The sequence below is a fragment of the Hemiscyllium ocellatum genome, chromosome 21 (genome assembly GCF_020745735.1).
Source record: "Hemiscyllium ocellatum isolate sHemOce1 chromosome 21, sHemOce1.pat.X.cur, whole genome shotgun sequence".
NCBI classification, from domain to species: Eukaryota; Metazoa; Chordata; class Chondrichthyes; order Orectolobiformes; family Hemiscylliidae; genus Hemiscyllium; species Hemiscyllium ocellatum.
The window spans coordinates 53,105,299-53,132,701 of NC_083421.1; the positions used below are offsets into that span (position 1 = coordinate 53,105,299).

At 38.9% G+C, this 27,403-nt stretch overlaps 1 protein-coding gene across 1 annotated transcript in view; it reads left to right on the forward strand.

Annotated features, from left to right (window-relative positions):
- The window catches only part of med27 (mediator complex subunit 27), a 238,276-nt gene that overhangs the window by 135,009 nt on the left and 75,864 nt on the right, over positions 1-27,403 (forward strand). Inside the window, exon 4 of the mRNA XM_060841477.1 lies at positions 7,366-7,459. Coding sequence (XP_060697460.1) covers positions 7,366-7,459 — 94 coding nt within the window. The remainder of the gene's footprint in view (positions 1-7,365; positions 7,460-27,403) is intronic.

Genomic DNA, 27,403 nt, shown 5'->3' on the forward strand with positions numbered 1-27,403 from the left:
GGAACCTATGACGTGTTGCATTTTCCCTGATTATCATAAATAATCCATGCTTTCATTGACTTTTAAATATAAAGAATGGTTTGTTAGTCAAGCAGTCTCAGGCGGCACGGTGGCACAGTGGTTAGCACTGCTGCCTCACAGCGCCTGTAGACCCGGGTTCATTTCCCGACTCAGGCGACTGACTGTGTGGAGTTTGCACGTTCTCCCCGTGTCTGCGTGGGTTTCCTCCGGGTGCTCCGGTTTCCTCCCACCGTCCAAAGATGTGCGGCTCAGGTGAATTGGCCATGCTAAATTGCCCGTAGTGTTAGGTAAGGGGTAAATGTAGGGGTATGGGTGGGTTGCGCTTCGGCGGGTCGGTGTGGACTTGTTGGGCCGGAGGGCCTGTTTCCACACTGTAAGTCTAATCTAATCTTTGAGAGAATAAGGTGAGATCCTAAAATGTATCCCAAACTGGAATTGCTCCTGATTTTTATCCGTTTGATCTCTCTGCACTGTATACCGATTTGGTTCAAATCCTGGTAACTGTTTCTTGGCAAGAGCTCGACTTTTTAGTGAAGCTTGGTTTGATTTTGGGTTTTCTAACTTGCAATGGACTGCACAAACCACCTGGGATTCAAGACTACAGATTTAGACGTGCAATAATTTATTTAACTTACGAAGACCGAAAGCCTTTCTACATTAGAAATGGAGCACCTTGCATAGCAAATTTACAAAGCCTGCAAAAATGTGAAGAATCACAGTGCAAGTCTAGTGTTGTGTATTCCTCTGAGATGTGGCCATAAAACTTAAGAGCATAAGTAACCCTTTCAGCTCATTTAAATCTATTCTGTCATTTACTGAGATCATGGCTGATCTGATAATCCTCAACTCCACTTTCTGCCTTTTCCTCATAACCCTCAATTCCCTTACTGATTAAAAATCTGTCTATCTCAGACTTAAACATACTTAATGACCCAGTCTTGTCAGATCTCTGTGGTAAAAATTCCACAGATTTGCTACCCTCTGAAAGAAGAAATTCCTGTTTATCTCCATCTTAAATGTGCAACTTCTTATTCTGAGATTATACCCCCTGGTCCTAATCTCACTAGCAAAATGAAACCATCTCTCTGCATCTACCCTGTCAATGCCCCAAAGAATTTTGAATGTTTTGGTTTCTTTTCAATAAGGTTGCCTTTCATTCTTCTATATTCTAATATCAATACAGACCCAATCTAGGTTTGTGCGAAGATTTGTAGCTCGGGTGCTTGTTGTAGTGGTTCTGTTCGCCGAGCTGGAAGTTTTTGTTGCAAACGTTTCGTCCCCTGGCTAGGAGACATCATCAGTGCTCTGGAGCCTCCTGCGAAGCGCTTCTTTGATGTTTCTTCCGGCATTTATAGTGGTCTGTCCTTGCCGCTTCCGGGTGTCAGTTTCAGCTGTCCGCTGTAGTGGTTGGTATATTGGGTCCAGGTTGATGTGTCTGTTGATGACACATCAACAGACACGTCGACCTGGACCCAATAAACCAATCACTACAGCGGACAGCTGAAACTGACACCCGGAAGCGGCAAGGACAGACCACTATAAATGCCGGAAGAAACATCAAAGAAGCGCTTCGCAGGAGGCTCCAGAGCACTGATGATGTCTCCTAGCCAGGGGACGAAACGTTTGCAACAAAAACTTCCAGCTCGGCGAACAGAACCACTACAGACCCAATCTACTCGACCTCCAGTTGCAACAATCCCTCCATACCTGGCATCAGCCAGTGAACTTTCTCTCATGTTACCAGTATAGGATTGAAACAATTTTTACACCCCGTGACAGTACTGTCCAGTGTCAGTCCATGTGAACTTGTTTTGTTTTATGATTATCTTGGTACATTTTGAATAGTTTTTCTAAGGAACAGAACTGTTCTGATTGGAATGAAATCTTGGTTCCAGACGAGCAACTACAAGTTCTGATATTCTTTTGACCCCCTCAGTTTAAAAAAAAAGCTCACATTTTGAAGCCTAATTCTGTGTCTGTATACGCTTCAATTATTTTAAAGCATTGCCAGCTTAATGCTTAAGTATAGTAATTATGCGGGGTTTAAGTAATAGCTGTTCAGTGTCATTTAACCAGCTGCACATTGATCATTATTCACCTTTGTTATCATTTGTTCACCTTGTTTATTAAAAATGGCTAAATCTATTTCAAGTTTGCTGATAGAATGGCCTTTATCTTGCTCTGACTTTGCTGTCACTGACTGTGTATATTATACTGATGTTGTAAAGGTCTACTTCATGGTCCAAGTATTATAGTTAGAGTACAATTTTTAGCTTTACAAATTAAAGTTTAACTGTAGAAAAGAGAATAAATGCAACTGATGCACTTTGAAGTTAAGTGTACTTAAAACATTTGGAGTCATTTGCTTTGGGGTTTATTAGCTAGGAAAGTAGAATACAAATAGAAATAGTTATTGTCCACACTATTTATGGTAATGACCATTCAGAATTTTTCTTTTGAGAGTTATAGTTAAATTAGTGGAAGGCATTCAGTGAAATATGAAAAACTCTAAAACTCAGCTCAGAACAGGCTTTGGCGTCATGGAGATGGTTGGAGCTTAAGGTTCTGTTAAATAATGTCACCATCCTTCCAAAGTTTGGAGGATGCTGGCAGCTCAACATTTGCTACCTGTCCTTAGTTACATGGAGATATATAGAGCAGATCACATAAAGGTAAGAACTTAGTTTCCTCCAAGTACCAGTTGGGGTTTCCTGACCATCTGGAACTGTTTTTAATCATCATTTTCTACCATCAATCATAATAAGTGATTGTGAAAAACATGTCAAGTTTACTGATGCCCTTTTGGGAATGGATTCTCACCCAGTTTGATCTGGATGTATCCCTCGACCCACAGCAATGTGACTGACTTTTAACTGCCGCCTTAGTATCCCAATAAGCTATTCAGTTGTCCTGAAGAAAAGGACTCCCCACCGCCTACTGAAGAGGTAATTCGGGATAGTAAGAAGTGTCACACTACCCACATCTGATGAAGAAAAAATAATAATTAAGTAACCAGAATGATGATTTATCATGAGTCTTATTCTAGTTCATAGATAAGCTGAAGGTTTTAAAAGCTACAGGGAACTATTGGGAAAGAATTTGTTTGGTGTTAAGCTTTGATTTAATGTTAAATCAGTTTTAAACAAATTCAGCAATGGTATTCTCAACAGAGGATGGTATTGTGGAAGATGTAGAGTGAAAAGGAATTGGAATGTAAAATGCTCATTGTGGCTCCTAGCATTTTGATAGATCTGTTTGAGGAATGAAAATGAAAAGACCAGCCATTCTGAGCAGATGAAAGTAAGCGCCTAAAGGTTAAATATATGCAGACAATGTAAAATCTCAGCAGATAACTAACATAGGGAGTGCTCTCTTTGAACAATTGTAGGACACAACTTTGCTAAACTTCTGTCTTTATAATTTTCGATGGCATAAAAGCAGTATCAGACAGAATTAATACCATAATTCTATTGAACTAAATTATTTTGCATGGTGCTGCATTTACAAGCAGTAGTGTTTTAGAAAATATATCCCCTTTTTAACAACCCCACTGAGTATAAATATTGTGCCTGAGGATGCAAGGATAAAGCTGCCAATGGAACATACCCATTGTGCAGGGTGCTAACCCTTCCCATGCTTAAATCAGCAATTTCTGAATTGTTTTCCAGTGGGGGCTGCAAATTGTATTGACAATAGGAATGATTCTGTTCAGGCGGTAAATTTTAAAGGACTTTATAGAATTGGTCCACTTCATGCTAAATTAAGTGATTCTTGTTACCTTTAGATTCAGTTGGTCTACTGCTGCTCATGTCGGTTTACCACATTCACCACTTCTTATTTGAGGTAATCTGAAACACTTCTGCTCACATCTTGCATGAACGAAGAGAAGATGTATAAAATATTAGTGCCTAGTATGATATATTTTGAGAGCATTACAAAGAAAGATGCTCTTTCACTGCTCAATATTCAACATGTAATAGTTAACAGAATCTGTAACTATGAGCTACTTTACATATCACGGTGGTAGTCTGCAAGCACTTTTTTCAGCAGTTTAATTACTTAAGTGAAACACAGCAGAAATTTATAAATGAGAGATCAGATGAATGGAATCAGTTGTATCTATGGATGACGTGCATTTTGTCAATCTTAGTCTGATTAGAACCTTTGAGAATTGAAAAGTTCGGTTTTCCTTTGGAGTTCCTCTTATGTCAATTCTTACAATCAGCTAGGGAAAATAAAAGTTCCAACATAACAGAATATTGTTCAAAATCTTGGATGATCAGTTTGAATGGGTCTTGTTTAACTAAAGGTAGGTTACAGGGGTATTTGAGATCATCATTGATATAAAGAGGAGTAAACTTCCAATAATCCCATTATTATCTTTAATTTCTCTGTATTGTAATTGTTATCATTTCAGTAAGGAGTTCATTGGTAGGGGAAAGTGTGGCAGAGGCTGCACAGTAAATCGTGCAGTGCCTTTGTCTAAATTGATGTGGAGGTGCTGGTATTGAACTAGGGTGGGCAAAGTTGAAAATCATATTGCATCAGGTTATAGTTCATACGTTTATTTGAAAATACAAGCTTTCAGAGCACAGCTCCTTTTGTCAGGTAACTAGCTACCTGAGGTTGAAGTACCAATTGACAGATCAATTATCAAGCTGGTCTACCAAATGTGTTTTTTTGTTTTCATGCAGCTTCATATCTGAATCTCTCCAATCAGGCATTCACTCCTTCTGTCAGTGTTGTGTGCTGCAAGGCATTGTAGCTATTCCATTAGGAAATTGAAGCTGTTATCTTTAGTCCCTGCAAGAATCTCCACATCCTCTTTACGGATTGTAGCCCCCCTTTACTGGCTATTGTCTATAATCTCAGCATTATGTTTGAGCTTGATCTGACCTTGATTCAATATTTTGTCAAAAAGCCTGTCTCAATCTGTTGACTGCTGAATACCTCATAGAAATAGTCCATTTAGTCCTTCAAAACTGCACCTGTATTCAGGATCAAAGCTAATTATATACATCATTGCTATTTTTTCTACCCTATCTTCGTATTAATTACCAGATAAATTCTAGAATTAATATCTATAAATCTACATCTTTCTCTTTAACTTGACTGAGCTCCCAAGATCTTTGGGAGTAAAGATTCCAGGTTTCACTACCTACTTCATTGTCACCTCTAGAGTGTACCGTTGTAGAGTTGTAATGGTCAATCTCCCATCCTTCACTTCGTGTAAAATTCATCTTACCAAAATCTAGAACCTGGTCCCTTTCACCTGTTGACCCCTGTTCTTTGCTACAGTGATTCCTGGTCCCTCAGTGCCTAATACTAAATTACCATCCTTGTGGTTACATACCTTTCTGGCCTTGTTCACTGCTGTCATTGTAACCTCTTTCGGTCCCTCCTGACATTCTCCATCTATCCGATTCTGCCCACTTCTTCAATTCTGTAGCTTGACTGCACCGTTTATAGCCATGCTTTAGCTAGCTAGTCCCCCCTATTTGCTCCCTGAAACCCTTTACCTCTTCATCTGAACATTTCCATCTTTGCTTCTAATATCTCCTGTGTTCCATTTGTTTGATAAATTGTCTTGGGTTGTTTGCCTACATTAACTACTACTTAAATACTTTTAAAAAGAGCTTACACAGGAGTATAGTATGAGTTATTAGACTGAACTTTTCCAATTGAGATTCCCACTCTGTAATTTTACTGCTGTCGTCCTATAGTGTGAAATTTCGCTTTTTGTCCTTGGATCAAAAAAAATTGGGTGAAGTCTCTTAAGTTTATTTGAAAAAACCTGCAATCACTTTAACTTCTTGCATCAATCATTGCTTTACAGGGTCATCACCTAATTTTTAATTTTGTTTTGAAATGAAGTTAACCTCTTGTTTATAATTGGTTACTGCTGACCTCTGCTTTCACCACAGTCCGTAAACTGCAATAAAGTGGCAATTCTGTGAAATAATAAAATAAGGTGCTAAGGCTGTTGCTAGGTCAGCAGATTCAGATCAATACAATAGTCTTTGAATTAGTGGGTGTACTGATGAGATGTACTTCCCCTGTGCCTGGATGTAGAATGATATGGAGTGAAATCACCTGCAGAATTGGGGAACAAATAACTGATCTGCAAGGTGATCTTTTATTGTATACAATATCAGGATTGTACCAGATCATCATTGAAATTGAACTAAAGTCTAACACTGGGTTCACTGTCTGAGTGTAAGATCTTGTGATAATAATGAAGTAATTGTCCCAGTTTATTTTGTGTGTCATTTTGTTTAAATTTCAGATGCTCGGTGCAAAGTGTGTTATAAACAAACTAGTGGCAGTCAGAACTTTGCACCAAATTTAACTGAACTTGACCGTTGCAAGTTTTGTCACTTGTCTGAAAAGCGTGAATTAAACCACTGCCTACTTCAACCAAAGTCAGTGATTTATTCAGTGATGAATAACGTCAACCACATCTGAAGTAACATAAGTTCAGGAAGACTTTGAAGCTTTTCCAAGATATTTAGTAAACTGACATTGAATTTAAAATTCTGCTTACTTACCAGATGTGTGGGTTCTAATCAACTATTGTACCGTTAAGCAATGAAAACAAATTTTTAAGTTTATCAAATATGGCGGGGTGAGTGGGGGAAAAGTCTGTTTAATAGTCAATTGGTTCATTAAGTCTTGTGTAATCAAATATATCCACGTACATAATAGTAGAAACTTTACCTACTCCTTCAAAATTATGTTGCAAACATGCAATCTGTTATTTCATAATTTATTAGTAGCTGTGTGTGTGTGTATATGTAGTTTAGTTCGTGTTGTAAAATATATTTGCTTAGTTTTAAACTTAAATTATTAGAATTGTATAATCCACTTATTATGGAAGCAAAATATATTAGCTAAAATAATTAAGATTGTTGTTTTGTTCATTCCCCTGGGTACCTTACGACACGGTTCTGTAGATGTTCAGGTTAATGGTACATTTTGATAGTAAGAGTTCATGGGACTTGCCTATGGAAATGATTGAAGTTAGGTTTCCCAGCTGCCATATTTTAAAAGTTGGAAAAGATCCAGACACTTTGCATGCTTTTGCCAAGTTCTTGGGAGCTGGTGGCTACCATTTCTACATCTTGCATTCTGAGTTATTCAGTTGACTATTTGGCCCTTTGTGGTGTCAGATGTTGGGACCATTACTTGCAGCCAGATAACTACATGCTCTCTATTGCACATCTTGGCTAACACCTAGACTAATATTATTCTCATGGCATCTTTTTAAATTGTTGTGTATCCTTTTATTTAAAAAACATTGTGTTAAATGCAACTCCGATTTGTATTCTTCTTATACTCATTCAGATACGTGGATGATGTTATTGCACGGATTGACAGAATGTTTCCTGATATGTCCATTCATTTGTCCAGACCAAATGGTTCCTCTGCAGTTCTGCTGGTAAGATGATGATCATGACTAATAGTACAGTTATGCACTTTTGTGTGTGTCTAAATGTTAATATGCTAACCAATCTTCCTGTAAACCAAGGAAGATCCGTAGGCCTGAGAGTTACATGGATATATGGGTCACACGTTTAATGAAATAGCCACACTGTATGTCCAAAGAATTGGAGAAATGAAGGGATTGATGGCCACAACAGTTACAGAGGAACAGGCAGATAGTGCAGGAGTTCCTTGAGGTCCTGCTGTCAGATTTGTTTTCCATTTTGGAAGGTGTTGAGGGTATTGGTTCCTCTAGGGAGTGTAGACAGAGTCAAATTTCTGGCCCCACAAGCAGCCTATTGTACAGGAGGATAGGAAGAAAAAGAAGAGTGTTTGATAGTTTTAGGGGGTTCATCAGTTCGGGAACAGGCGGGCATTTCTGTGCTTGCAGACACAGCTCCAAGGTGAAGTATAGCCTCCCTCATGCCAGCTTCAAGGCTGTCACTGAGTGGGTGCAGGGCATCTTGAAGGGGAAGATTGTGGTACACAATGGTATCAATGATATAAGTAAAATGAAGGATAAAATCTTGCTTAAGTTCAAGGGACAAGGCGCTAGATTAAAGACCAGGCCTCGAAGGTTGTACAGAAATAGTCTACAGCAGATGAATGCATCAATGCAAGCAGGGCAATCTGGACCTGAATCAGACTGGGACCAATAGCTTTGCAGGCGAGTTTGCTAGAGCTGTTGGGAAGAATTTAAACTTGTAGAACAACCTCGGTTAACTGAACATCAATTATCAGAATTTCAGATTATCTGAACAAGATCTCAAGGTCCCGTAAAAATTTATATAAAAGCACAGCAAGAGCAGGCAGCTTGGGCTGGTGGCAGGAGCAGGAACCCTGTACCTGCTAATGCCACCACCATGGGAACCCTGTTCCTGATATTGTCGCCACCACGGGACCCTGTTCCTGTTGTTGCCGCCGCCATGAGAATCCTGATTGGTTATCCGAACGATCAGTTATCTGGAAAGATTACTCCGCACCTGTCTCAGTCGGATAGTTGAAGTTGTTCTAGAGTTCAACAAGGAGTGCTTTAGTGCTAACTGCTTTAATTCAATGGTGACACAACATACCTTCGAAAAGGAACCTCGGCAGAGTGAGTTCAGACATGTTGAGTCTCAAGGGCGTACGGCAAGGCCGGGATGGCTTCTACTTTAATGGTATGAGTATTACAGCTAAGTCAGATGAGTTAACAGGCGTGGATTGCTATGTGGAGTTTTGATGTTGCCATCATAGGGACATGACCGGCAACTCAACATTCTGGGGTATAGGATCTTCAAATAGGACAGGAGAGGTGTAAAAGAAGGTGTTGCATTATTAATTTAGTTACTGCAATAAGCAGAAACAATATCTTGAAAGGGCTGTCAAATTAGGCTTTGTGGATAGAGCTTATGCATAGAAAGGAGGCATTCATCCTGATAGGAGTGTATTATAGGCCCTCAAACAGTCAGTGGGCTGTAAAGGAGTAGATATGTAGACAATTGATGTGTAAAAATAATCACTTAATTATATTAGGGCATTTCAACTTTCCCAACATTAATTGGGATAATGATAGTATCAAGGGTTTAGAAGGGGAGATTTCTTGAAATGTGTTCAGGAGAGCCTGTTTTTATATAAATGTGTAGATGGTCCTACGAGGGACCTGATTCTGAGGAACGAAGCCATCCAGGTGTTCAAAGTCACACTGGCATTTTAGCGACTGCAACACCATATGTTTCAATACAATAAAACAAAGAACTGCGGATGCTGAAGTTCTGAAACAAACGTGAACAAATTGCTGGAGAAACTCAGCAAGCCTGGCAGCATCTGTGAAGAGAGAACAGAATTAATGTTTGGAATCCAGTGACTTTTCATCAGAGCCATAACACCACGAGTTTTAAGTTTGCTACAAAAAAGAAAAAAGATGGTCTGCGCAAAAATGTTTTGGATTGATAGAAGGCAGATTTTGTTAAAATAAGGCTGGATCTGGCCACAGTAGAGTGGGAATGATATTTGAGGGTAAACCTATGGTCAAACTGTGGGTGACATTCAAAAAGGAATTGGGGAGAGTACAAGCCCAACATATTCCCTTTTGGGTGAAATATGGGAGCAACAACCTTTTGGTCGTCTAGGAATATTCAGAACTGGATAAAAAGAAAGGTGCATAACAAGTACAAAGGCAGCAAATCAGAAGAGGTCCCAGTGGAGTATGGAAAATGTAGAGGTGGGAACATAAAGCAATCAGAAGAGCAAAGAGACGGCATGAAAGAAAGCTGGCTGTCAAGATTAGGGAGAATACCAAGTTCATTAAGGGGAAGGATAGGGCTCATTAGGTACCAATGGGACAACCTGTGTGTGGAGCTGGAGGAATTAATGAAGTGTTCAATGAATACTTCACAACTATCTTCCCTCTGGAGAAGGGGGATGTAGGTGCAGAATTTGGGAAGATGGACTGTGAGGTTCTTCAGATTGAACTGGAGTGTGAGGAGTATGGAAAGGTTTGGTGGGTTTACAAATGGACAGGTCCCCAGGTCTGGATGAGTTGTATCCCAGCCTGTTCTGGGAGTCAAAGGAGAAAATGACTGGGGCCTTGACCCAAATTTGAATTCCTCTCTGGCCACAGGAGAGGTGCCATGGGAATGGAGGACAGCTAATGTTCCACTTTGCAAAAAGGTGGTGGGGATAAACCAGGGAATTACATGAAAGTGAGTCTAAAATCAAAGGTAGGGAAACTATTGGAGAAAATTCTGAAGGAGACAATTAAATTCCATTTAGACAGGCAAGTTTGATCAGGGATAGTCAGCATGGCATTATCAGAGGGAGGTCATGCCTAACAGATCTGGTTAAATTTTTTTAAGGAGGTGACCAAATGTGTAGTTGAAGATAGTAAGGTTGATATGTATTTCAGCAGGGCCTTTGATAAGATCCTGCCTAGGTTAAAAAAGGTAAAAGCACTTGGGATCTAGAGTAACTTGAAAAGACCAATCTAAAATTGGTTGAGAGTTGTGGTGACCCTACCACCGGTTATCTCTGTTTGATTGGGGAGCAGTCCAATGATCCTCTGTGACCATGACGACTTTACCTTTTAAGCAATAGTACATCTTTGCAATGTCACTACTTGCTTACAAACTCAACAAACCAGGGCTTGTTTAAGATGGTCAGTCCATGAATACATTTCCTGGCACTATGTTAGAGCAGCTAACCAAACTGTTCTATCCAGCTGCAGTAGTCAATCATTTGCAATGGCCTTTCTTTCTGCCTTTGCTTATGACTGCCTGTTTCTGACCCTTTTAATTGGTTTTCAATTACATCATTGTCCTGTTCAAAGCCATCCCCAGATGTATTCTCTCTTGAACAAAAGCCGAAGTTGCTGGAAAAACTCAGCAGGTCTGGCAGCATCTGTGCAGAGAAATCAAAGTTAACTTTTTCATGTCCAGTGACCCCTCCTCAGAACAATATCCACAGTTCTTTCGGTTGTAATTTTGTATTCTCTCAGGCATCCTTTCAAGGTCAAGTTTGAAGAAACACAGGCAGCTATCTGGGTTGTTGTCAGACTCCACTTTTTTTAATTCACAAAAATAAAGGGGCACAATTCTCTAATGCTTTTTTTTGAAAAATCAGGGTATTTTCCCATCTGCCCTACTATTCTCAGAACTGATGTAGATCTTTGGTCAGGAAGCTCATTTCTTCCCCTATGCACCATGAAACAAACCTAGCACACCACTTTACACCAGTTCACAGTAACTAATGTGATACAAAAATTAAATAGTATGTTTACATAAGCAGTGGGAGTCTTGCCTTAAAATACTTAATGCTCCGAGTGTTAAATTACTCCAGGACAGCTGTCAGGATCTTGGATGGGGTATGTGATCTTGTGATTCCCTGTAAAATCATATCTCACGGGAAAAGGGAATATTGGCAAGCTATTGGAACGGGACCATGCAGTATGGCTCACTCAATGGGTTTGTCAAAGAACCAGCATGAATATAGACCTTCGCCATTCAGTCTACAGTGCTATGTACAGTTGAACAATGGAAAGGGATCCCATCAGATATACATAAAAATGGAGTAAAAGTGATGTACCAAATTTTCTAAATTGGTCTTAAATACATGTTTTGAAAATTTTCATCTCTATCCTTATGACTTTTTAAATAACTTTTATATTGCATGACAAAGACTGCTTTCAGTATGATAGTTTCAGCCACTTGTGTTTCTCAAGCTTTGTGTGGACTCTGGTTGTCGGCAAGATGATTTTTCTAAGTGTAAATCCAGTCCGATTACATCACTTCTGGGTGTTGGGAGAGAACTTGGTAACCAGGAATGATGAAATTGATCATTACTTTCATACCTGTGTGAAATCACGGTGAGTGTACATCTTGTTAATCAAACAATATTTCTTTGTTCTTATAACAAATGGTACCAGTAACATTTCTTCCATTAAATATTAATATTTCTGTGTGATTAGTTAGTTTGGCATATTAGTATCAAAGTTGCATTTTTATTTTAATTTATGAAGGAAATAATCCCTTTGTTTACAGTGATAGCAGAAGAAACAATTTGGCTAAAACATTGAAAAACAATTCTGATGTTTTTTAATCCAGTTGTACCTGGCTCAGGGACATTGTACCGAATGCCTTTGAAATGCAGTGAGATGGGAAACTGAGAAAATGAAATCATGACCATGGAATATCAATATAAGATATTAACATTATTGCTGCTTGAACTGGTATCTGCATTTGTGAATAATGTTCTGCTGAAATAGTCAGTGAATACCATGTCTTTGAGAAGAACTGAGCAGCCTTTCTGACTAGCAAATGACTTTGTAGCACAATGACTCTGCAACAAGATTTTGCATTTTATTTCTTTGGTTCCAAATGAAGAGAACTTTATGTTCCTATATTGCTATTAAAATAAACTTTTCAAGACATAACATAGGGACACCCCTCAACCAGGCCTGGAAAGCAACAAGAATAGAGCCATTGGCAAAACTGTTCAGGAGGCCCCATCATCGCAGGAGCAAAGGGAGCTCTTTGACTTTGATGGGTCATGATGTGATAACTGATTTAAGGCCAAGGAGAACCATTAATATAACTGAGCACAAGTTCCCTTGGTAACAGTCAATGGTCTGCCCAGCTAGTACTCAAGATCTGAGCTCTTTTATAAAGCAGGGGGAAAATATAAAGCAGACCCAGGGATCAGTCTATTTTGTTGTTCAACAGTAAACAATATTCCTTTCCAGCTGGGCTGATTAGATTAGACTTACAGTGTGGAAACAGGCCCTTCGGCCCAACAAGTCCACACCGACCCGCCGAAGCGAAACCCACCCATACCCCTACATTTACCCCTTACCTAACACTACGGGCAATTTAGCATGGCCAATTCACCTGACCCGCACATCTTTGGACTGTGGGAGGAAACCGGAGCACCCGGAGGAAACCCACGCTGACACGGGGAGAACGTGCAAACTCCACACAGTCAGTCGCCTGAGTCGGGAACTGAACCCGGGTCTCAGGCGCTGTGAGGCAGCAGTGCTAACCACTGTGCCACCGTGCCGCCCACGAGGCTGCTTGAGTTACAGTTGATTTCTGCCATAACGCATGTCTCTTCAACATGAATTGGCTACAGCGCAATTGAAGAGTTTATACCATTATATATAGTGCACATTTTCCTTACCTGTATTCGCTATAATGCAATTCCAATCCCATTGTTTTAAATGGTACTGTTATTACCTGATTTTCTTATAATGTGGGATTGCACGGGAATGAAAGTACACATTCTATCAGAACAGACTATATTATAGTGGCACACCACAAGTGTAAAACTTACGAGAGAGTAATTCAAGTTGTCCTATGATGGTAATTGTTGGTGGCAATTACGTGTAATACTTCTGACCAGGTGAGGAAGGAAAATTGGCTCTTTTTAACTCTCTTGGTCAGTCCAAACAAATATTTTCATTTTTGTTTTAGAACACAGCTGCTACATTTAATTTTGACTAATATGATACTTTTATTTAAGGAGCCAATCGCAAAGTTTTCTTCAGTGACCTAGACAAATTTTGTTACTTATTAACTCCAAGAAGAATTAATAATGTGACATCAAACATGATAAATTTTAAAAGGGAGTGTGTCTGGTACAGACTGGATGAACAATGACTATGTACTTTAAAAATCTTTTGAGTTCTTGAGTTGTTAAGACTGAAGACCATTGTTGACTGGTGTCCTAACAGTAATGGTTAATATCTTTGTATTATTGATTAGAGACTTCCAGCTCTAATTATAAATTCACTTTATTTCTCTCTGCTGTTCAGCAGCAGCTGTTGTAATATATTTTTGTGTATATCTGAGTTTGGCTCCATTGCCTTTCTAACTGGCAGGCAAGTTTTTAATTCCACGTGAAAAGATTACGGAAGTAAGAATGAAAACAAGAAGTGAATTTCTTGATGTTAACTCAGTTACCTAGTTTCAATTTCTTTAGATAAAAGAAGGAAAGCCTCCACAGATTTAGGGGCACGATTTAACAAACTTGATTGCTTTCTTTTAATGAAGTTACAGGGAGGATTGATAAGGTTAATGTGGTTGTTATGCTGTTCATGAACTTTCAAACAGCATTTGATAATGTACCATAACGAACTTCCACACAGTTGAAACTTATGGAATAAAAGTGACAGTAGCAAAATGGATACAAAATGGAGATGAGCAGTTTTTGTTTGGGCTAGAGAAATATATAGTGGGTCAGTGCTAGGTTCTCTACTTTTTTGGTCTATATTAGCAGCCAGGACTAGGGGTTTGCAGCGCACAATTTTAATACTTGCAAATGACACACAACTTAGAAATATTGTGGATTGAGGGACTTCAAGAGGCCATGCATTAGCTAGTGTTGTGGAGAAATAGGTGACAGATGAAATTTAATGCAGAGGAGTGCAAACTGAGATATTTTATTAGGAAGAACAGAGAAAGATAATGTATTGTAAAGGATACAATTCTAAAGGGAGCAGGAGCAGAGAGACATGGGAAAATGTGATTACATTATTAACTATGAGAAAATAGTATATGAGGCATATGTGATCCTGGACTTTATAACCTGGGCCATAAGAGTGAAAAAAACATGAAAATTGTGGTGAATTTTTATAAAATACTTGCTAGGGCTTAGTTAAATGGTTGTGTCTGGACAGCACACTTTTAGGAAGAATGTGAAGGCATTAAAATGGATGCAGAAATGCCTAGCTAGTGATGCCCACAGCCTATGAATAATTCTTATTAAAAATGGAATTAGGTGGACAGATCACCGGAACAGGCTGTTTTTGGAGAAGAGATTTAATGGAGTTGCTTGAAACGGAGTCTGGACAAAGTGAATGGGAGAAACTGGTCATATTAACAACAATGTGGAGAACTAGAGTATACTGAACTGACTGGGAAGAGGACTAGAGGTAACATGAAAAAGTACTTAGGATGAAAATGCAAAAGTGAGGTAGAGTTAGATTCAGCAGTGCTTTTCAAAAGGGTAATTGGATAATTATCTGAAGAGAGTATTTGCAAGGCTTTGAAGAAAATGAGAGAGTAGGACAGAGTTGCTTTACAGAGAACTGGCAAGACATTGTGGGCCAAATGGCTCCAATACTGTAACCATATTTGGGCTCTGCTAACTGTGGTACTTATCTAGAAGCCAACTTGCAGTTAAGTGTTAATTTTTTTATGATTTATATTTGTCAAGAAGTTCCTTGAAGCAAGAAATTCCTGCTGGAATAGGGCAGTTTATTTGCATACTGATGGTGTGAATTGTGCTTACTGCTTAGGCACTTGTCAGTATGCTTTATTGGTATTTAAATGTGTAAATTGGAATTCCATTCAACCTAGTGTGCAATAAATAGATTTACCAATTGGTCTATTAATTATTGTGCCACTTACGGAACAGGGTACAAGTCTTATTTTGAATGGATAGACTTGTACTTTCAAAATGTATTCACTAGAAAATATTGATTTCTTAAGCATGTTAGATGCGAAGGTGTTTATATATTAGGCAGTAATTCATTTGTTTGCTTCAAATTAGTGGGGTAATAGGGGTGTGTTGGCAATATTTGCAAACACAATCTCCTACCAATTTCTTTCATACACAAGTTGCTGTGGAGATGCTTATGGACAAAAATAAAGGTAAAATTTCTGTTCTTGAAACTGTTTGTTTTCCTCTTCTCCCCCAATCTCTGTCTCTCTCTCTCTATCATTTTGGACACTTTTCAGTTCACCATTCCTGGATGTATTTGTCCCCTGTGTCTTTCTCCCCCTTTTTTTTCCTTCACGGTTGCTGTTTATGGCACAGCATTTTCTCTTACTGTCATCTTTGTCTCTATCTTTGATTTGTCTTTCTGATTCTTCGTCCCTCATTCTGTGCATCTGTCACTTTCTCTATACCTCTGCCTCTCTCTCCCTACCCCACCTGTCTCCCATGCCCCCATTCCCATCTGTCTCTCCTTTCTGTAAGCCTGACCTCTTTTCTCACATGCTGCTGTCATCTTGCCTCTTGTACCTGTCTTTACTGAACTTGTAGCTTGAACTCTCTTTTTAAGGTCTATATGTGTAACAAAATGTCATCCATCATGTTTTGTATTTGGTTTCAGTGGAGAGGTGTGTTTGAAATGTGTATAGCCTCATTGTTCACAAAGGTCGTCATTGTAATCTCATTTGTAACCTCACCAGGACCTCAAATTCATTTTGTAAATGATGACCAGGGCACTATATTGTACCTGACCAAAGGGTTACCTAACTAAAGTTCGTTACAAATTCAGCACATCTTCTCTGCTTCAAAATTTTAATCGTCCAGCAATAAACTCTTGCACTTGGTTTACTACTATTTAAATGCCTTATTAACTTACATTGCTACTCAAGTGATTTCATTAAAATAAATAGTTCACTATCACCATAGCATTGACCCTATTGACACAACATTCCACTTTTCTGTTACTCTGAATAGCTTTATCCCTATTCTCTGCATTGTTTTACAGCCAGCTAACAATTCATTCTGTTTTTTATCCCTGGATGCTGCATGCTGAGAATTTTTTGGTTGGTTTTCTGTGCTGAGAATTCCTAAAGAGCGTAGCAGGTCACTCACCAGAAAAGGCCTGTTAATTAAATTCATACAAATTGCCACCTTAAGAACACTCTATTTCCTGAAGACGTGGGACTCCTGCTGAAATGAAATGTAATTTATTTGACCTGAAAGCATTATTGTTAATTTAGCATGTTTCTCCTCTATTATATCCTTATTCATCTGAGTTTACACCTTTTCTGCATGTCTTCAGCCAAAGGTACTGTCAAAACCTTTGTGATATTGCCCTGACTGAGTTCAACTCTTGCATTTCAGTTGTTTCAAAAGCATTTTCAGCAATTTTTTTTCCAAACGTATCCTACTTTGTCTAGCTGTTTGTTGAACTACATTCTTAGGTTCAGACCCCTGAGATTAACTATTCTCCCTATTTGTGTTTTAATTCTTCAGTGTCAACCGTGCCTTTGTGGATTGCCTCTCAATCAAAAGGTTTTGAGGTCAAGCCCACTCCAGGGTTTGTGAATGAAAATCAAGTCTGACACCCCTGTACAGTGTTCCCTCAGGAGATGCTGCTTTCAGGAAGGCTAATGGAATGTTGGACCTTGTTTCAAGGGGATTGGAGTATAAGAGTAGAGGCAGTCTTCGTGCAGCTGTACTGGTGAAACCATACCAGGAGTATTGTGAGCAGTATTGGTACCCTTATCTAAGAAAATATATTACAACTTGAGGCAGTTCAGATTACATTCACTAGAATGATCCCAAGTGTGGAGAGATTGTCTTCTGAGCAAAGGTTAGACAGGTTGTGACTTTACTCATTGAAGTTTAGAAGAAAAAATGGTGATCCCATTGAAACACACAGCATTCTTAAGGGGCTAGGCAGAGTGAATGCTGAAAGAATGTTGACCCTCATGAAGAGTCTAGGACAGAGGGCATAGTCTCAGAATTAAAGGGTGCCAATTTAATAATGAGATGAGGAATTTCTTCTTTGAAGATTGAGAGTCTTTGGAATTCCTTGCCACAGAGAGCTCTGGGGACTGATACCTTGCATACATTTAAGGATTTGATTTAATTTATTATTGTCACATGTACCTAGGTACAGTGAAAAGTTTTGTTTTGCATGCAATGTAAGCAGATCATACCATATGAAATAAATAAAGTTAATAGAACAGAGTGAGGAATACAATATCATGGCTGAGATGAACATTAAATTTAAAATTTGAGAGGTCCATTCAGAAGACTAATAACAGCAGGGACAAAGCAGTTCTTGAGTCTGTTGGTACAAATGTTTAAGCTTTTGCATCTTCTGTCCGATGGAAGAGTCTGAAAAAGATTATAACTCAGATGGGAAGGGTGTTTGATTATGTTAGCTACCTTCCTAAGGCATTGAAAAATATAATTAATGGATGGAAAGTTGGCTTGCGTGAAGGATTGGGCTGTGTTCACAACTCTGAGATAATTATAACTTCTTGATTAGTAGGAGAATTGAGAGTTATGGGGGGAGGGCAGAAAAGTGATGAGGTGGGTCAGGTTAGCCATAATCCTATTGAATGGTAGAGTAGGCTCCAGGAGTACTACAACCTACTCCTGGTCTTATTTCTTTTGGTTATGGTATGGTCTTATGAGATGTTTAACTGAAGCCCTGCCTGTCTGCTTGGCTGAATGTAACATATTCTATGTCACTATTTAAAGAAGTGCTTGGTCGTCCATCCAGAGCGTCCTAACCAGTCTTATCCCTCAGTTAACCAGTTTTTCTTTTTTAAAAAAAATGCTATCATCTCATTGTTGTTCATGGTGTGCAAATCTTCTGCTGTGCTTGCCACATTGTAATAGTAATTGTACTTCAAAAGGTTGAGAGGTGCTAACTGGGTCAGTGGCCATGAAAATAACTACATAAATACAATTCTTCCTTTTCCCATTGTGACCTTGCCCTTTGATGTATCTCAAAACCACCTCCCCAATGAACCATGGTTCAACATTCCCATTTGCCTTTTTGTTGATTCTTTCCCTTCCTATCCTGCTTTTGCCAGCTGTGCCTCTTAGGCTCCATGTTGGAGTTTGCCTCTTGACCTCCATCAAGAATACCCACTATTATGACCAAGGTTTTGGTTACCTGTCCTATAATTTAGTTTGAATGGCTATATTGAAACTAATAATGTTATGCTCAATGTTCAGCTTAGTGAGTGTCCCATTATTGAGATTTTCTATCAAAAGAGATGTGGAGTTGAGATTTGTATAGTGTGGTAGCTTCAACTTCTTATATAGGCTCATTCACAGATCTAAAAGAATATAAGTAATACGAGCAGGAGTAGGCATTTCAGATTGTGGCCTTAGATCCACTTTCTTGCCAGTTCCCCTTCCCCAACCCTATCATCACCCCCTGACTCCCTTGTAGATTGGAAATGTTCCAGCATTCACTTTTCTGAGGTAGAAAATTTGAAAGATTAGCAACCCTCTGAAAGAAAAAGTTCCTCCCTAACTTTGTCTCAAATGAAAAAGCTTAATCTAGGACCCCCATTTCTTGATTTCCCTCAGAGAATGAAATATCCAGCATATACCATGTCAAATCTTTTATGTTCATTACTATTATCTCTCATTCTCTTGAACTCCTATGAGTATGGGCCCAATCTGTTCATCATCTTCTCTTGTCAGATAACCCTTCATCAGAAATTAGCTGAGTGAACCTTCAGTGCCTACAATGAGAACAAAATTGTAAGCATACTCCAGATTCTGCCTTATCCATGCTCAGTTCATTTGTAGCAAGATAGTCCTTTTCTTTGTGTGCTGAAAATGTGTTGCTGGTTAAAGCACAGCAGGTTAGGCAGCATCCAAGGAATAGGAAATTCGACGTTTCGGGCATAAGCCCTTCATCAGTCATTCCTGATGAAGGGCTTATGCTCGAAACGTCGAATTTCCTATTCCTTGGATGCTGCCTAACCTGCTGTGCTTTAACCAGCAACACATTTTCAGCTCTGATCTCCAGCATCTGCAGACCTCATTTTTTACCCTTTTTCTTTGTGTGTGCAAGATGATACCCGTATCTCTACCACAGCATCCTATGGAGTTTTTCAAGTTAAGTAATGTTCTGTCTTTCTATGGTTCCTGCTAAAGTGGACAAATTCACATTTTTTCCCATAGTACATTTTCGTCTGCCAAAATTTTGCCCACTCGCTTATCTATCACTGTGCAACTCTGAACCTTCCTTGCAACTTGTTTTCCTATCTACCTTTGTACTGTCAGTAAATTTGGCTAAGTACACATGGGCACTTCATCCAAAAGATTGGATGTAGATTGTATATAGTTGAAGTCCTCTCACTGATCTCAAAGCACCACATTAATTAGTTTGCCAATTTGAAAACAAATGATTTATCCCAACTTTTTGCTTTGTTAGTTAGCCAATCCACTATCTATGCTAATATACTACTTTCAACACCAGAAGCTCTCATCTTGTGTAGTAAGCACTTATGTGGTACCTTTAACAAAAGCCTTTGGAAACTCTAAATACACGACATCTATTGGTTCCCTTTTCTCCACTCTGCCCTAAACTCTTACTATGTGTCAGTTTTGTGACCCAGGTAAAATGGTCCCCCACATATATACTCAGTTACAATGTTTACAGTTCTTTTTTTAATTCCTTATTGCAAGTCAATGTAAGATTGCTGGCACAGGTTTGTAAGTCATGTCTGACAAATTTAATAGAGTTCTTTGGGGATCTGCAGTGATTATTATGTGCATAGATTTTTTAAAGATGGTTAGGAGGTGTACTGATGGGAAATGTGACCACATGGGTAGAATGTGAAGTAATGGATAGAAAGTAGAGTAATGGTTAAGAAACGTTCGTGAAAATGGTGATTTGAAGGCGAGGCTTCAGTGCCGAAATATACGCACTGCACAAAGTTAGGTGTTATAGTTGACTGCAAACTTCAACTCCTGAGGAGCATATAGATAACTAAATTTAGAATCGGATGAAATGCAGTGAATATAAATGTGATACGATACATTTTAGAAATAGGATTAGAAGAAATAATGATAAGGGAATGGATGTAAGTGGTTCAGATACATAAACCTCTGCAGGTGGAAGTGGGGAAGGGGTGAGCAATCGATAAAGCTGTAAGAAGTCAGATAGGATCTCCGAGAAGGAAGGTATAACAGCAAAATGCTAAATTTATTTGACTGCTGTTAATTCTGGAATTATAATTTTTAGGGAGAAAGTTAAGACCATAGCAGTTATAAACCAGGCATACTAGAGTCATCAGAAATTAGTTTTGACTTATGATGAATGATTAATTATGAGATCTTACAGAAACGTTCAAAAGTTGGGTGTGTTATTGAAATATACAAGATTCTAAGGAGCTTTGACAGGGTAGTTGTCGAGAAGGAGATTTTAGTAGTGCAAGATCTCAAACTTAGGACAGTTATAGAATAAGAGGGTAAGAATGAGAGGTAAAATGAGTCAGTGTAGACTTGGAGGGCTGAAGGGCCTGTTTCTGTGTTGTATTGTATTTTTGTTCTTTGTAAATATTTTTTAAACTGCAGTGCAAAGGAGTTCCTGCTCTTGGAGGGTAGTGAATGTCTAAAATTCTCTTTCCTAGACTGTTGTTGAGGCTAGGTCACTGAAAGTATTTAAAGAGGAGCTAGTTAGATTTTTGAAGTATTAACGTGTTGAGGGCTATGCTGAGCTGACATGAAAGAGAAGTTGAAGACTGAGGCAGATCAGCCATGATCTGATAGGTGAGGCAGGTTTGAGAGCTGAATGGCCTATTCCTATTTTTCATGTTATAAAATTTTGATTGTAAAAATGCAAAACAAAAAGGGTATTGGTCAGTGCCTCAGTAAGTGGATGGCATCCACTGCCAAATCAGAGATTTTAGGCACAGAGTTCTCGTGTAGAGGCTTGTTAGGCTATGCTGCAGAACATAAACTTCTGAGAGCAGAATCCATAATAGTTTTTACAATGCAAGTAATAATTTTCAAAAACATTTTTAAAATGAGATTGATATAAGGATAAGGTACAGAAATGGGATTAATAAATAGATACCCTTCTAAACAAATTAGGGTGAATTACTAGTTTAAGCACACTTACCTATGTTTAAAATAAAGATTCTATAAGTGAACATCTCAATGTAAGATGACCAGCTTGATCATGTATTTTCAAACTGGTTATATTTATGTAAAAGCTTTTGCACATGTTTTTTTTTAAAAAGTCAAGATTGTATTGCAGAAGCTCCATGACTGACACATTGTGAGAAAGCAATTGTCAAGTCATGTCACTCAAAAAGAGCTGTAATGCCAACGTTGAAGGAGAATACAACTTGCACCTCAGTGATGAGATAAGACAGTTCACCAGCAGTAATGAAAAGGATTATACAAAAAAAAAGAAATCTTCACATCCTGATCCTCAAGTTACACCCTAGGGCTTCGCAGGGAATGGTTTGATGAAGTATGATAGTTGTCTGCTTTGAAAATGATCATGCGAAGGAGACCTGGATCCCTGGAGACTGCTAATGCTATTGACTGAAAAGAAATGACAGCCTAATCTGCATTTGAAACCAGTCACCAAGTTTAAAAGTAAACTGGTGTTGAGCAAAAATAAGGCCATTAGCTGTTAATCGGAGTCTTTTCTTTAAAACATCCTGCTAATGCTTACAAAGAGCAATTGAATCGGAGGCTGTTCAGTTGGGTGGCCTGCATATGTCAATTATATTGTGATCATTGAACTAATGAGTTCTAAAAGTATCACATGGCTTCTTGCGCATCATCAAACTTTATCTCGATAATTTAAAATGCATATGTACCTTTTGCTGGATGTTCTCTGTAAGCTGTACAGCAACTAAGAGTACTTGTGAGGTTGTGCCTCTAAATGATCATACCATTTAAAAAACTTTAAAATTTGCTCTTGCAATATTTTAAATAAAAATTAAGGAATGTTGTTCTTGATCAATCTGAATGCTGTTTACTGAAGTAAGCTTGTGTACGATGCAAGAGAACCTAAACAGAACTAACAACGGGGCAGCACTATGGCTCAGTGGTTAGAGCTGCTGCCTCAGCGCCATGGACCTGGATTCAGTTCCCACCTCGGGTGACATATCTGTGGAGTTTGCACTTTCTCCCCGCATCTGCATGGGTTTTCTGAGTGCTCCGGTTTCCTCCTGCAATCCAAAGATGTACAGGCCAGGTGAATTGGCCATGCCCATAGTGTTAGGTGCATTAGTCAGGGTTAAATATAGGGTAGGGGAATGGGTCTGGGTGGGTTACTCTTCGGAGGGTCAGTGTGGACTTGTTAGGCCTAAGGGCTTGTTTCCACACTCTGGGGAATCTAAGCTAATCTAAAGAGCCTATTTATATTATCAGGGCATGCAACTTAAAAACTTAATCCCTTTGTTTGAGTCTGCCTATCTCAGTACCATAGTTCTGAAGAAGAGTCATACTGGACTCAAGACATTTTGTTCTCTGTCCACAAACGCTGCCAGACCTGCTGAGTTTCTCCAGCGTTCTGAATTTGTTTTATCCCAGTATTCCTATCGGAGGAGACCATGGAAAACTTGAACCTGGGTAACCATATCTTGATAAAGATCTAGAGGATGTGTATGTATTACTGATAAGTGCTGTGATCAATTCCATGAAAAGCTATTACCTGAACTCATTCCCCTTTTGCACTGTCTTTTTTTATCATTCAAATAAAGACAATACCTGGCAGAGGATCCAAACTGAGGCAGCAACGAGGCACACCACTGGGTTTGCCTGCGGAGCTAAGTGGCATTGATATTTATTTTGGTTTCTGGTTTGTTTCCAGCTCAGTCAGTGCTCAATAAAGGATCTCTGCCCTTCCAATATTAAGGTTATCCTGTTAACTGAGTTTGCTGTTCCCTCCCCCATCCCTACTGTTACAGCACCCCTGAACATTATTGCCCCATCACTCCCCCTGCTGACTTTGTTTGCAAACCCCTATCTCCTCAAAACCACTACCCTGATAGTCTACTCCCTTTCTTGTCAGGATCTAAAATCTTTCACAGGCTTTCATAATTTCGGAAAGGTTCTTGAGGGAGTGAGAGGATGCTTGGACAAAGGTTTGAGCCTGTACTTTCTCCCAGTTTGTACCTGCTCTGATTCGAACATAAACACTGCCACAAGAATGAAAGGAAGGGGTAAAAAAAAAAGCATGTTTCTGTAGAATATAGGCAGGTGGGGCTAGTTTGGTTTGGATTATGTTTGGCATGCACTGTTTGGCCCAAAGGATCTGCTTCTGTGCTCTATGGCTCATATAACATGCCAATGGCCACCTATGCAGCAGTATTGGTAACATTGGAGATGCTGCCTTCTGCACAGCAGGTTGGAAGGGAGAAACTAGAATACAGAGTAATCCAGAAGGATAGTATATTTTTTAAATGTCTGCTTGTGTGTTCCGGTTTCAGTCTATCCCATAAATGAGCTAAATTGGATTATAAACTAATAGACATAGTGAAGAATAAATTCCAGCTATTGTTTTTGCTGAAAGAATACAGCAGCCATATGTTCGGCCTGGCAAAGCTATGATTGCCATACTCTAGGGAAACGGTCATAATTAAAAGCCCCATTAACCCTGTCAGTATGGTGGAAGACTGTTGCCGAAGCAAGACTGCCTCAACTGCTTCATCTCCTTGGCAATACAAAATTGTAGAAGTGATGATAATGAATAATCATTTGGCTGCAATAAAGCAAGCTAGTACTGTTGCCAAGTAATTAAGTACGGATGGAGCAAAAGTCACCTATGCAAAGTAACTATCAGTCAGTGATGAAATAATCCTTGAGTGAAATACTTTTAGATTGAGAGGCATATCTGTAATTTTCTTGTTCTAGGAATGCCATGTGAAAAATTTGTAATGTGAAGCTCCTGGACTTAAAATTGTCCCAAGATTGTGACTTGCTTTTTTGAAAACCCCTCACTTAATAGAAACTCTTAACACTCAAATGTTGTACAAAAAAATACTTTATGTAGGGCTATAAACATAAAACTATAAGATACAGGAGCAGAACTGGGTCTTTTCGCCCACTGAGTCTGCTCTGCCATTTGATCATGGCTGATTGTTTCTGAATTCCAGTTACCTGCCTTCTACCCTTTGACCTTTAATTATTAATCAAGGGCCTGTCTATCTCGGTCTTGAAGACAGTCAGTGTCATGGCCTCCACAGCAATGAATTTCACAGATTAACCACCCTCTGGCTGAAGAAAATTTCTCCCTGTCTCCGCTCTAAAATGTTGTCTCTTCACTCTGAGCTGTGCCATTGAGCCCTTTGTCTCTCCATTAGTGGAAATATCTTCACCACATCCACTCTATCCAGGCCTCTCCGTATTCTGTAAATTTCAATTGGATCCCCCTTAATCCTTCTAAACTCCAAGTATAGACACAGAGTCCTCAACTGCTCCTCCTATGACAAGCCCTTCTCCCTAGGATCTTTCTTGTCAACCTCCTTTGGGTCCCCTCATAGCCAGCACATCCTTCCTTAAATGTAGAACCCAATGCTGCTCCTTAATATTATAAATGTGATCTGACCAGCACCTTATTCAACTGAGCAGTACAACCCTGCTTTGGTATTCCTGAAATAAATGCTAGCACTGCATTTGCCTCCTTAACTGCCAACCAAACCTGCATGCTAACTTTGAGAAATCTGATCTAGGACTCCTGAGTCCTTTTTCTTCAGATTTCTGAAGCCTTTCCCCATTTGAAAAAAAGTCTATCCGGTATTCTTCCTACCAAACTGCATAACCTCTTCCATCTGTTGCTTAGTTCTCCAGCGCACAATGCTGGATATGATTCCTGTATTCCGTGCGCGATCCATCTTAATATCACATGACTTTTCATGGTTATAGAATGGGCATGTGAATTTGTGTTTCTAGAGTCCTTCTGAAACCTCCCTGTATCCCTAACTCTAGCTGTCCCTCCACCTTTCTTGGATTATCTGCAAACTTAGCAATAGTATTGCTTTGTTCAGATCATTATTGTATAATATGAATAGTTGCAACCCCAACGTTGAACCTGCAGAACTCCACTCATTATCAGTTGCCTTCCTGAAAAGGAGCCTTTTATCCTTGCATCCTGCCTTATGACAATCCTTTATCCATGCCAGTATCTTGCCCCTAGCAGTTTAGGTTCTTATTTAGTAGCTTCCTGTGTGGCACCTTGTCAAAGGCATTCTGGAAATCCAAATAGGTCACGTCCACTAGCTCGCCTTTGTCTAATTTGCTTGTTACTTCTTCAAAACATATCTGAGGTCCTTTAGGAATGATAACTTCAATGTATGGAGGTGCAGGGCAGGAAAGGCTATGCCATTCATCTGGCTGATGCTTCTGTGTTTTAGCCACTCTCTCAAGTATCTGTCTAATCTTCTGAAAGTAATTCTGCTGTACTGCCTTCTCAAACAGTCTCTTGTTCACATTCACCACCCCTCGGTAAAGTATTTAAATTTTAACTATGCAAATTCACTTTAAATTTAAAACTGCCTTCACTGATTTCAAAGTTTATGGCAGTGAAGAATTATTATTTAAGGTTATCCCAAAGGTAGCTGAGATCAGTTTATTGACACAGGTCAGAAAAATAAGGATCCTAAATATATCACCTTGTTTCTCAATTTTGTTACTCTAGCCACCACTGACCTAATATTAATGTGGCTATTTGAATCTAGTGTAATTTTCAGTTGATTTTAAGGGTAATTTATAAAATCAGGATAAGGAGTTGCAATTAATATTGACAACTGAGGTAGTAATAATTCAATAATAATGTAAGGTTTTGTCAAATAAAGACAAAAAAAGAACTAGATCACTTCATTCAGGCACTTTGGTAGGTCCCTGAAAGACCATGTTTTTCAAAATATTATTTTAAAACATGAAATTTTATTATGAATTATTCTATTTCTGCTTCCAATTACAGTTCTCAATATATGCAAATTGTTAGTTTGCTTTCAGCTTGTAACAGAAATAAATGTGGCTAATTAAAAACTGTCAATAAGTATAGTTTCTAACTAATATGCACCAAATGTTTTGCAAAATGGAAATAACGTGTTTAAAGGCAAACTAGATACATATGTGAGAGCAAAAGAAATAGAAAATTATGGGTTGGACAAAATCAGGAGTAGGTGCTTGTCTAAAGCACTGACTGCACTTGGGCTGGATGTCCTCAATTGGATGAAATGTGGCAAATCAGATTATATAGCTGTTAAAATTAGGATGTTTGAATATTAAGGCAATTGTAAATATTTTGCATCTTCTCGTTGTTAAAATACATTAATTATAATACTGTGTGTGAAGTCTCAATGTTTCTCCATTGTATTCTGTGTTTTTATAGCCCTTGTACTATCAGAATCCACACTCCAGGTTTAGCAAACACTGTTTGGGGCAGTACAGTGGCTCATTGGTTAGCACTGCTGCTTCACAGTGCCAGGAACCTAGGTTTGATTCTGGCCTTAGGTGATTGTCCAAGTGGAATTTGCACATTCTCCCCATGTCTGCTCTGGTTTCCTCTTATAGTCCAAAGATTTGCAGGTTAGGTGGATTGGTTGTGCAATTGTCCATAGTGCTAGGTGGGTTAGCCATACAGGGTTATGGGGTTAGTGGGTCTGGGTCGGATGCTCTTCAGAGTTGGTATAGATTTGACGGGTTGAATGGCCTGTTTCAACACTGTAAGGATTATATGATGATTCTATAATGTCTGAAGAAAAATATTTGAAACAGAGCTGAAGTACAACAATAAAACCTTTGTTGTAGTTCTCTCGGTTTTCAATTCTGAGAAGGAAGAAAGTCTTGAAATTCCAATAAGTAAAGGCAAAATCAAAGCAAATGTGCAGTATTGAAGGAGAGTCATATTTGACTCTTAACTCTGTTTCTTCCTTCACAGATCTTGCCGGATTGAGTTTTC